The 12,464-nt window shown below is 39.6% G+C and overlaps 1 protein-coding gene across 1 annotated transcript in view; it reads right to left on the bottom strand.

Annotated features, from left to right (window-relative positions):
- Positions 1 to 12,464, bottom strand: part of DOCK4 (dedicator of cytokinesis 4) — a 798,954-nt gene that overhangs the window by 135,442 nt on the left and 651,048 nt on the right. Inside the window, 2 exon segments of the mRNA XM_030215964.1 lie at positions 6,171 to 6,257; positions 8,895 to 9,043. Of these exon segments, the coding sequence (XP_030071824.1) occupies positions 6,171 to 6,257; positions 8,895 to 9,043 (236 nt within the window).

Raw genomic sequence — 12,464 nt, 5'->3', positions numbered from 1 at the left:
TATATTACTTTTTATGATAAGTAGTTTCATTTTTTCTTTTTATTTCTTTTATTTGTTTTTACTATTTGTTTTATTGTGTTCTATAGCACTGATTTTGTTCCATATCCCTTGTTTTGTCAATGCATAAGAGCATCTTATCTGCTAACTGTTCAAGACACACATCATGTTAAGAAAATTTCTGGATATTCAGCTTTTATTTATTGTTATTGTAAGTTTGCTGTCCTGTTACTATCAGACATGCTCCTCTCCATATAGAGGTTTTGTTTTATTTTGTTCACATGGATGGGGCATTTTCGATATGACGTCTGTCTGACTTCGGGCGTTTTGCATAAAACATCCAAAATGTGAATGGGAAAGAAGGTCATTTTTGAAAAAGAAAAAGCCTATTTTTCTTTTTTTGAAAATACTGTTTTGAGCAAGGTTTTGTGCTTTGGATACTTTGTTTTTTGGTCAATTAAAAAAAAAGAGTAAGTTCAAAATGTAGAAAATCAAGCCACTGGGATATAGGAGGAGCCAGCATTTTTATCAGACTAGTTCCCCAGACATCCCAGGAGAACAATGGGCACTAGGGGGCACTTCTGTGCACTTCATAAAAATGCTCCCAGGTACACATCTCACCTTTGCTCCCTTATCGTAACCCCGGAGCCCTCCAAAACCCACCTAAAACCTACTGCCCCCACTGTACACCACTACAATAGCCTTTATGGGTGAAGGGGGCACCTATATGTGAGTACAGTAGGGTTTTGGTGACTTTGGGAGGAGTCACAGTTTCCACCACAAGTGTGACAGATAGAGGGAGATAGGGATCCAAGTCTCCCACTCCATACTGCACTGCACCGACCACTACAATACTCCAGGGACCTGCATGCTGCTCTAATAGACCTGGCCAAAACATCTGAGGCAATCATAGAGGCTGATAAGCCATATTTTTATTCACATTTTTGGGGGGTGGGAGAGGGTCAGTGACCAATGGAGGGGTATTTGGGGGTCATCCCTGATTCTCTCCAATGGTCATCTGGTCATTTAGGGCACCTTTTTGTGCCTTATTTGTTCTAAAAACAGGACTAGCTCAAAACATCTTAGTTTTAGTTTAGTTTTGTCCCATTATGGCTGAAAAACATCTAAGTCTTAGGAACGCATAAATCCCACCCTTAACATATCCCCGACACGCCCCCTTGAGGTTTGTATGCACTACAGATGAACAGCATAGAAAAACATCTGAAAAATAGGTGTTGAAAGTACTGATTTGGACGTTTTTGTGGGAAAAATGTCCAAATGCTGCTTTATGCCACTTTTTAGATGTTTTTCTCTTCTGAAAATGAGCCCCATTGTCACTCACTGCATGGCTTCTGATGTCATTCACTTCTATGTAATACCAGTACCGCAGTAACTCATGGTTACAAATCTTGGTGTTTTCCGAAATGAGGCTTGTAGTCACATCCCCATTGGTCCTTTTCCCCATTATTATCTTCACATTTTGGCACGTTCACACTTTTAATTGGTTTGCAGTGACTCCGATTTCTACACTTACTGTAGGCAATATTGGTTGCTTTTCTACTAATGCCCCTCATTTTGTTTTTAAGTTTCATGTTGGTAGCATGTTCAATCACAGATTTCATATATGCTCCTTATAGTGTACACAATATTTCACAGGTATTATCGTTTTTTTTCTGTGTAGCATAACATACATAGTAACATACTAAATGAAGGCAGATAAAGATCTGTACGGTCCATTCAGTATGGTTCTTTTCTTTCATTTCTTCATAATCTTATGATTTATTGACTTATGAGTGTTATCACTTTTCACCTTCTTCACTACAATGCTATCTTTATATACACCAATATTTTTTGGCATGGTGCCTTTTAATCATCTTTTTTAGTCTGATATTAATGCTGTAAGTGTTAGGGAGAGGCTCCCGCTCAGGTCACTTTCTTCAAGCGTTCATTTATCCATTATGTACTTCTCACACGTAGTCTTTTTGGTTATGATTTTATTATTTTTTTCTATTCTATATTTCACATACACCTATTAATTTTTCATTTTTAAATTGCATTAATGTAAATGTTTACCTCTATTAGATACTTTGTATTAATCTTTATTAAGTTATGTCTTGGGTTTTCCATGATTAATTTAGTTATAAATTTTTGTCACCTATCTTTTCTCATAGAGGTCCATAGACAGTTTCTTCATTCACAGTTGTTTGTGAATTGTGTCTATCTGGCTTATTTGATACTTCTTTCAGTTCAATATCAGTGCTACATGTGTTAGTGAGCGGCTCCCGCTCAGGTTACTTTCCCCTGTTGGTTAGTTGTACTTATCACACGCAGCTCCTTTTTGCTGTACTTTTATAGGTTTCCGCCGTTGCACATTTCAATGGATTCTATTTATCTATCATTACTCAAATACAGTAGTATGAACGTTCAACTTTATTAGATACTTTTATTTTAATTAAGTGATGTCTTTAGCTTTTTTTGTGACTCATTTATGGGTCCTTTTACCAAGCTACGGTAAAAATGGCCCTGCGCTAGTGGCAGGGGCCATTTTTGCCACAGCCCTTTTTACCACAGTAGATAAAAAGTATGAAAATACCTATGGCCCTGCGGTAAGATTGCGTGGCCATGTGGAGGGGAACATTTATCATCACCCACTAAGGTGGCGGTAAAGGCTCCCGCGCTAACCTGGAGGTAATCGGGTAGCACAGTGCTGTCCAATTACCACTGGGTTAGCGCCATGCTAAAAAATACGGGCTGATTTTCCCTAGTGCAGGAAATAGCATGCGCTGGAGCTGGAACTACCACCAGCACCTTTGTTGGGCCGGCAGTAGCTTCAAATTAGTATGCGGTAAGTCCGCATTGGGCTTGCCGCCACTTTGTAATAGGGCACCTAGTTACTAGTTTTTGCGCTTCTTTTTTAGTATAGTGATTTATAGACAGTTTCATTGTCTATTCTTTATAACTTATTTTTCTCTTTTGTCATTCTTTACTGTCTGTTCTTGCAGTTCTCTGCTCTCTTTTTGATTTTTATCTTCTATGTGTTCATTTGGAGTTGCTATAATTGTCCATTTATGTTTTAACCATTTGTACAGAGTTGATTTTTATCCCATATGTTTTGACTTCATTATTGCCCTTGTCATTTTTATTGATTTGATCACTGTTCATGGATTTTGTTTTATAATATATTTTTGTTTCTTCTAAAAATATGTGTTTCTGTATTAGATACAGTATTGGTGACTGACTGGATACTTTGTTGTAACAATTCATCAAGTTACAGTGGTATGTCTGTCTTTATTCTATTACATTTATTTTATAACCATTTTGGTTTATATTTATTGGTTTATTGATTTATGCTTTATGGGCTATTTAAAGCAAATTGTGGTTTTCATTTGGTGTTTTATGTTTTTATAGCTTTCTGTATTATATAGTCTGATGCATATATAATAATTTGTTTTATCTTCTTAATTGACTTTTATTGATATTTTTACTGATATTAATATTGTACTTTTTCAATAATTGTTTTATATATATATATATAATATTGCTAATATTATATTGTCTACATGTTATGTTGCAGTGCAGAAATTATTTGACTCCAGAGGCAGGTGCATTTTGGCGTCGAAATGCAGGTTGTATTGAGTCATTGATTCACCTTTGCACTTTATTGTCCTCTCCATAATAAATATTCTATGTTGGAACTACATTGGTCTACCTTCTTCTTTTTGTTTTTTCTGATTTGTCTGGTTGATTGGGGGTCGCTTCTGCTTTATGGACTAATTGCTACCATATCTGACCCTTACCCACACCTTATGACTAGAAGCACAGAGCACAAGTGGTGCCTTTCTACCCCTTCCCCTTCTGGCACTGGGTTTCAAAATGGCACTAATGATTCCTCACAATACTAATGTTCTGGGCCATCCTTCCATATAAGGGCAATTACCCCACCTGATTCAATTATCCCTGGCCTCCTGGCCATTCCTTCCCAACCCCAGCATCCTTTCTCCTAGATATCCCCCCATCCACATAATCAAGCCCTCTAAGATCAAGCCACTTCGAGAAGAACCCCCTGAGGAAAACCCAACCATCACCATACCCCATCCTCCCCCCTTGATCCCCAGAACTCAGCTAAAACTTCCCTGGTACTCTAGAGGCAAGGAGCAGGAATGGTCCTCCTCCTCTCCTGCCCCATGTGGCTCTGGATTTCATAATAGTGCTAATAATTGCTAGTGGTGCTACTGCAAGCCATCTGCTAGGGATCATTGAACCATTGTGGAACCTGAAGCCAGATGGGGTGGGAACGAATGTGAACTGCTCCTGCTTCAAGACTCTAAACTACAGTGGGTCCCTCTGGTTGAGTCCTGGGGGTCGAGGGACAGGGGTGAGTGTCTGAGTCTGGTGCTGGTTTGCCTGGGGGGGGGGGGGGTACTTGGTCTTAAAGATATTACTCTGAGGTGGTATGTGCTGGAGGAAGCTTTGTTTTGGGAGGGCAGATACTGTCTAGGGGAGAGGGTACTAGTTGAGGGTGCTGGGGGGGGAAGAATGACCAGGGGAATCAGATCAGAGGAGTTTTGCCCGGGGGATATCAGATCAGCAGGACTTGATCCAAGAGGTTGGGAATTAGGTTGCATCACCACAACAGATTTATTTATTTGATGCTTTGGGCCTACACTAGTGCTTATCAATCTTTTTGTGGCTGTGATTCCATGATTACAGCCAAATAATAATGTGTGGACCTCTCCCCCCTCACTCAGAGATATAGAATAATGATGCACCTATGGAAAGCCCATCCAGGTTGTGACCCTAAATGTAGGTTTTGTGATTCCTGACCCAGAGCGTGGGAAGCTCTGGCCTACATTATGCTACATATGGTAAGTTTCTGACCTGTGTGCTAAATGCTTGGTGGATGCTGCCCCCCCCCCCCCCCCCAGCATTTACTGCACACTCTTTGCACCTTAATACATCTTTAAGGGACCCTTTTACAAAAGTTTATTGTGCACTAACAGAATTAGTGCGTGCCAAATGCTAAGAAATCCATTTTATACCTATGGGATTCTTAGCATTTAGCACACTTAAAAGGGCCCCTAAGTGTGGTAAGTGTAAAAATCTACCACACTTTAGTAAAAGGGCTCCTTAATTCCTCTGGTTCCACATTTAAACACCTATAATCCAAAACAAAAACTTTATGTGGGCATGTATCTGAAATCTACTCAGGAAAAGGCTGAATATATATCTTCTAAACTAGATATAAAAAGTTGAATATTTTAAAGTAATTCATTTTGATCATTTAAAAGACTTGATGAGTCATATAACCCTATTTAACTAGATGAAGATGAGTAAGAATCTGTTCAAAGTGTGGTGTTGGGAATGCGACTTTCAAGATAAAACTAAAAAAAAATGCTTTGGAGTCAATGAATTGTAAAATATGGGTATTTTTTTTTCTAAAACAAAATAAAACCGTAAACACATGGAGGTCAAGCTTTTGCAGGTGGATGTGGCATTCAAGGCAGGATTAAGGCATAGGTACAGTAGGCAAGTGCCTAGGACCAAAATGTTTAGGAATGACCCTTCTAGATGTATTTTTCAGTAGTTTCCAAGGCAGATTTTTGCTTGGTTAACTCAATTGCTGGCAGAAAAAAAAGAGCAGGGGGGGGGGGGGGGGGGGAACAGAGCAACTGTTCCAGGCAGGAGTCTGTCTATTCTCCTCACTCCCTATGGGTTGTCCTCCAGTCACCAGAATTGGTAAGCAGCATTTCTTACCTGCTGCTTCCTCCTTTGCTGGTTTTCTTTTGCTGTCAAAACCAGGGGCACCATTTGTGAGGGTTTTAAAATGCATTTATAGTAAGACTGGGAGGGGGGAGGAGGGAGGGAGAAGGGTCCAATGTACTTGTTTGCCTAGGGCCCATCAAAGGATTAATGTTGCCCTGGTTACATTAATGGTCCAGCCACACACTGTGATGATGTGACAAGAAAAGCGAGCAGTTTTTTGGTGGGGGGAACTAACACCTACAAATTTTCATCTGCTTTGATACTTTCTGTAACCCCTGAAAGCCCATATGCTTAATCTCAGATTTGTATGCATAAGAAATTGCATGGTTATGTTTAAGTTTCATATAGTCATTAAATAAAGCTTGCTAACAAAGCATTCTGATGGATCGCACAGCATATAATTACTTTACCCTCATCTTGCTGAGATTTCTGTAGTCATAGTAGCTCTCATACTGATCCGCAAGTTTCCTACACAGGATGATTCCATTCTCCCAACACTGTGGCAAACAAATTAAAAAAAAAAAGTAAGCTGACAAAAGAATCCAACTGGAGTGTTTTCTTTTTAAAGGTGAACTCAAATACATTATAAATAAATGTTCTCTTGCTGCTACAACAGAAGTCAAATGGTGGCTACTAACTTATAATTCCTTTCATAATTTTTCTTTCTGTTTTCTTAAAGGTAAATCAGAAAAAATCCATTTGATTGCAGCTTATTGTTCAAGGCAAAACAAATGAGATAGAAGTTCAGAATATTTTGTTAAATTATGACACATAATTCAAGATCATTTCTATTTAATCTGGCAATATAAAATCAACTGTAGATGCAAAACATCTGGACAGAGATTTGAAGCCAGAGATCCTATGCTGACTTCATCTTAAGCACCAGATCTAAATTTGCACTGCTAGATAAGAAATAATAGAGTCTAACTTCACATAAACAGCAGAAAAGGATGAAGTGTAAGTCAGGAGAGAAGAGGAACTAAGGGAAAATGTTGTACATAAGAGAGAGGACTTTAGGGGAGACATTGGGATGGAAGAAAGAGGGCAAAGGGAAGAGAAAAAAAATGAAAAGTAAAATCAAAAGAAGAACAAGGAAAGTCTCTGACAAGATAGGATGAAAGCAAAGTACAGTGAGAACTGTTTGACAGAAAAAGCAAAGTGCCCTGTTTACTAAGATGCGCTAGCGTTTGTAGCACATGCTAAACGCTAGAGACACCCATATATCCCTATGGGTGTCTCTAGCGTTAGCACTTAGTAAATAGGGCCCAAAGCTTTTTTACAATTTGGACTGCTACTGTTTTATACTATTATCAGTGACATTTTCTCTTAGTTTCTTGTTAAAAGAAACTTCACTAGCTCATCTTCCACACCCTTCTGTGCTAAAAATGTGTTTTAATGCTCTTAGAAGTAAAGAGCCTCAATACATAAATATTTTTTTGGTGTTCTCTAGCACTTTAGTTAAGGACAAGAAGCTTATCTCAACATACATCACTTCACTTTGAATGGGCTTTGCTGGCATTGCTGCGCAGGAATTGCTAGCGTAGTTTGGTAAAAGAGGCCCTAAAACATGTAAAGGCTGGAGTAGAAACTTCATTTCTGTAGTTCCAAATTTATAGAATAGTTTATTCTATATTCTGTAAGGGACTAAAATCCTGAAACTTTTAATGCTATGTAAGGATTTGTCTTTCAAGATAATTTTTGCTTTCGTTGGTTTTTGTTTTGTCTTGATATTTTTGTTGTTGTATTGTATATTTGTAATTGCCATTTTGAGGTTTGTCTGCATTTACTCTCAGGTCTGTACTGCTATTTTTGCTACTGTTATTTCATGTGATACTGTCTATACCTCATATTGTACAATGTTTAATCAGGAAAGGTAGGTAATACATTTTACATGAATATTAGAGGGAGGGGTTGTTTACTGAGCTATTAACTAAGAAAAGAACAAAACCAATGCTTTTCTAATAAAAAGTTGGACACGTGTGCTCTAAGCATTTCAATATTCCCTGATGTTTATAGAAAAAATATCAACAAGCCAGTTGTGGTTTTTTTAACTATATATATTTATGCTTAATTTTCAAAAGCTATGATGTTGCCCATAGGTCATTCTGAAGTGACCTAATAAAGGATGCACAGACCTCAAAATCTAATCACAAATGTAGTAACATTTGTTAGAAACATCATTGTAGGTCATTCTGCATAGTCTTGAAAAGAGCACAGCTCTTGAAAAAGCATCACAGATGTATTTAGTCCAATAAAAAAAGTAACACCAAATTGTTTACTGACCTTTATTCCTACATACTGAAGTAAATTAACACAGAAGCCACTCTAATTTGTTCATACGGTAGATGTTGAATAAAGCAAACATTTTGATGAAAACACATTCCTAGTCCCTGTATTCTCTACAGTAGGATAGTCTAATGCAGTGTTTCTCAAGTTGGGATTGATTTGCATACACTGCCTCCATTGTATACAAATCTCTTTAATGCATATTCATTGTAGATATCCTGAAAACCTGATTGGCAAGGGGGTACTCCAGGACTGGCTTGGGAAACACTGGTCTAATACCACCTCTGTGCAACATATAAGAACTTTGGGGGTTATTTTACTAAAGTGCACTGAAAAATGGTAAGCGGTATTGTAGGCACAGGTTTTGGGCGCACTCCAATCCATTTTTCAGCACGCCTGTAAAAAAGAGCCTTTTTTAAAATTTTGCAGAAAATGGACATGTGGCAAAATCAAAATTGTCGCACTTCTATTTTGTGTCTGCGACCTTACCGCCAGCCATTGACCTAGCGGTAAAGTCTCACACAGTAACCGGGCGGTAATGACCTACAAATGTCAAATGCCACTTGGTGCGCATCCAATACGTACATCACGCATATCGGATGTGTGCCAAAAATGAAATTACTGCAAAAGCCACGTAGTAGTCGTGCAGTAACTCCATTTGGTATGTGTTGGGTGCGCGTAGACGCTTACGCGGCTTAGTAAAAGGACCCCTTGGAATATCTTAGTCAATCCACTAATTGGGTTGACTCAGTGGTCCTTTGTACTGTAAAAGAGTTGTGCAATATGTATTAAGGAACACATTATGTTAATTTCATTCTTATAAATGCATTAGAACATACACTACTTACTTTTCCCCTGTCGAAGTTCTGAATGATTGTCACATGAAGGTATTCTTTGCGCTGCCATTCTGTTTGCATTGGATAATTCAGAAATTCTCTCAGAGGCCGGTCAGACCATTCAAGCAACTCATCATATAGCAAGAGGGTGTAAGCAGCCTCTGTTAGCCAAGAAGGGCAGGAATTTTTTAAAAAGTTATTTTTTTTACCATGAGTTCACTGTCAAGAATTCAGATATTATACATAACCCATTCTTGAACATATTTTACAAGAATTTTGAGTTTGCATTGATATTTGTGTTTTACAGTTTATCTGATGAATAGCTTATTCTTTATTCTGCTTTTACACACATATTGTTTATATCCATTTAATATATAATTCAATACATACACATGATTATCTTTGAGCCACATATATGGTAACTGCCTTACCCTTATGATTAAGCTTAGGACAACAGAAAAACAGCCAATGGAATATGCAGTGGAGCCCACTTCTTAGGAGAAATATTTATAGATATATTAGCTATGATTTTGGAATGCCAATATTTGCAGGGATCAACTTCTTATAATTCAGGGTCATGATGCTAAAATGTATGATATTGTGCTATTGTATCAAAGAGGCTGAGTGCCATAAATGTGTCTGCTGCAAAAAAGGTTACATACAGCAGAACTAGACTGACTGCAACAAAAATATTTCATACAGTTAACTCAAGCAACAAATTATAATCCCTTGACAAGATAACTTATTTATTATTTGAACAATCCAGCTGATATTCAGCTGGTGGTGGCTAGCATCTTTTTAAACACCTACCATCACCAGCTAGCTTAGCCCCAGTATTCAGTATAGGGCCGTCTCCGGGCACCGGCACAAAGTATCCAGGGCTAATGGACAGGGCCCTGGCCGCCATAGCTTATGCAGGTCCCAGCTGATATTAAGCTAGGGCCCGCATAAGACAGTTATGCGGGTCATGGCTAAATATTGGCTGGGATCTGCATAACTTTTTTTTTAAGCTTCCCAATCCCCCCCCAAAAAGCCCTCCCAACCTTTCTTCCCCCTCCCCCAGCCTGCCAGTCACAAACCCCCTCCCAACCCTCATGATCTCCCTTATTGGTAAGGCCTAATATCCCTGGTGGTCCAGTGGGGTTGATGGGGGCAGGAGCAAAGGCCACTCGCTCCTGTCCCTTGCACATTAAGAGACCATGGCTGCTGCGACCTCTCACAGTACTTGTGTAGTACCATGAGACTGCCGCAAGAGTTCATGACAGCTATTTTCTTTTAGCTGTTACAAGGAACAAGCGTGCATGGCTTTCGCTCCTGCCATATTGACCCCACTGAACAATCAGGGAAATCATGTAGGCCCGAGAGGTCTACTGAGACGGGAGGATGGTCGGAGGTCGATCCAGGGTAGGAGTAGGAGTTTGCGACTCGTGAGCTGGGCAGGGGGAAGAAAGGAGGGGGGCTTTTTGGGGGATTAGGGAGCTAAATTTTTTTTTTAAATAGTTATGTAGATCCCAACACTGAATACTGTCAGCATTTGCATAACTGGTTGTTCCTCTCCAGTGCTGTCCCCTGTACCACCCCTGACCTGCCCACTTTTGACATGGGAAATCAGAGATAATATTTATTGGGATTTATTAACCGCCTTTATGAACAGATTCATCCAAGGCAGTGTTTAACATAATTGCCTGGTTTAGTGCTGCTGAATACCGTCAGTTAGACAGCTTAGAGTGATTTAAGCAGCCTGGAGATTTTCCAGTCCACTTAAATTGTCTGAATATCAGAGGGAATGTTTAAACATAGAAAAATAGAAAATGAGAGTAGATAAAGGCCACATGGCCCATCTAGTCTGCCCATCCATATCATTCGCTTTCCCTTCCTCTCCCTAAGAGATCCCACATGCTTGTCCCATGCTTTCTTGAATTCAGATTAAAGAGTTGCACAGGGACAGAAATTTCACCCATTCCCAATGGAATATAACCCAGCCATACTCACTAAGATCCATTCCATCCCCACAACTAATCACTTCCATCCACACCCATACCATCAGGAGTCGATGCTATTATTTACTTGCTCACAGCTCACTGTTTCCTCCCAACCCCAACAGCCTCCCGTGTTTTTTTGGATACTATTCACAATTCAACCAATGAGGGTTCCAAGCCTAATACTGGTGTTCCAGCTGCCTCTCTGGGCATTCCAAGCCTTATGCTGGTGCTTCAATTGCCTCTCTCAGTGCATTCCAAGCCTCATTCTGGAGTCACCAGAGATTCTGACTACACTCCCATGGGAATCCCACAGCAACTTCTTCCATCCCCACAGAAATCCCATGGCAACTTGTTCCATACCCACGGGAATCCTGTGGGTTCTGCGGGATTCCCACAATCACCATTCTCATGCAGCTCTCTAATTCAGATACAGTCCTCATCTCTACCATCTCCACCGGAAGGTTTCTTGATTATTATCCCAAATATAGGGGGTCTTTTACTAAAGCTTAACTCAAGTTATCTGCAGCAGGGTCCATAGGAATAAAATGGGCCCTGCTGCAGATAACTGAAGCTAAGCTTTAGTAAAAGATCCCCATAGATACTTCTGTCAATCCCTAGATCAGATGTTATATACATTACTCCAAGATTTGCAGGAAAAAGGGTTACAAAATATGGGCATAATTTTAAAAGGAACTTGAGTATGTAGAACAGCACTTTAAACACTCAAAGTGGGCTCTTATAAATTGCCCAAGGGTATACGTGTGCAAAAAGTTGATGTACAGACACAATAAGAATAACATTACAAAACATGCTAATCTGCTGCTATATCCACATATTTGATTAAGCATATCCAACATATACTTTTATACAGATATAAAATAGGTATGTCCTGTGCTGGAGTTGGGTGGAAAAGTATACGGGGTCAACATTCAAAGTGATTTAAATGGCTAGGAGAGGCTATCCAGGGATATTCAGTGGCACTTAACCAGTCAGAGGGGATATTCAACAGCACTAACTGCCTATGTCGAAACCAGCTAGTTTGTGGGCGGTCCAGTGTGGGGTTAGGGTGCAGTGGAAACATAGCCAGTTAGTGGCAATTTTCAGTCTGCTAACTAGCTAAGTAACTGCACAGTTAGACAGCAAAATAGCTGTCCTAACTTTATAAAGCAAGTTAACTGGGCACCGGTCTGAATATTAGCTGGTGCCTGGTTAACTTCCAGGTTAGCAGTCATGCCAGGAGCTGCACATGCCCCAGCACTGAATATCTGGGTTAGTTAAGCTCATGGCTGGAAACAGTTTACCAGACACTTACTGCCATGTGCTGAATATCAGCTCCTATGGGTCAGATTCTATATAAGACGCCTAAAAAATCCATGCGGTAAACATTTCCGCCTAAGTATATTCTATAAGCAGCGCCTAGATTTAGGCACAGTATATAGAATATGCTTAGTTGATATCCCAGCGCCTAAAACTACGCGCCTCTATTTACACCAATGAAAACATGGCATAAATACCTGCACATAGATTTACAAGCACTGGGCCATATAGCGAATGCTACATACCTGTAGAAGGTATTCTCCGAGGACAGCGGGCTGATTGT

This window comes from Microcaecilia unicolor, chromosome 10 (genome assembly GCF_901765095.1).
Source record: "Microcaecilia unicolor chromosome 10, aMicUni1.1, whole genome shotgun sequence".
Lineage (NCBI taxonomy): Eukaryota > Metazoa > Chordata > Amphibia > Gymnophiona > Siphonopidae > Microcaecilia > Microcaecilia unicolor.
This window is presented reverse-complemented; position numbering and strand designations above follow the sequence as displayed.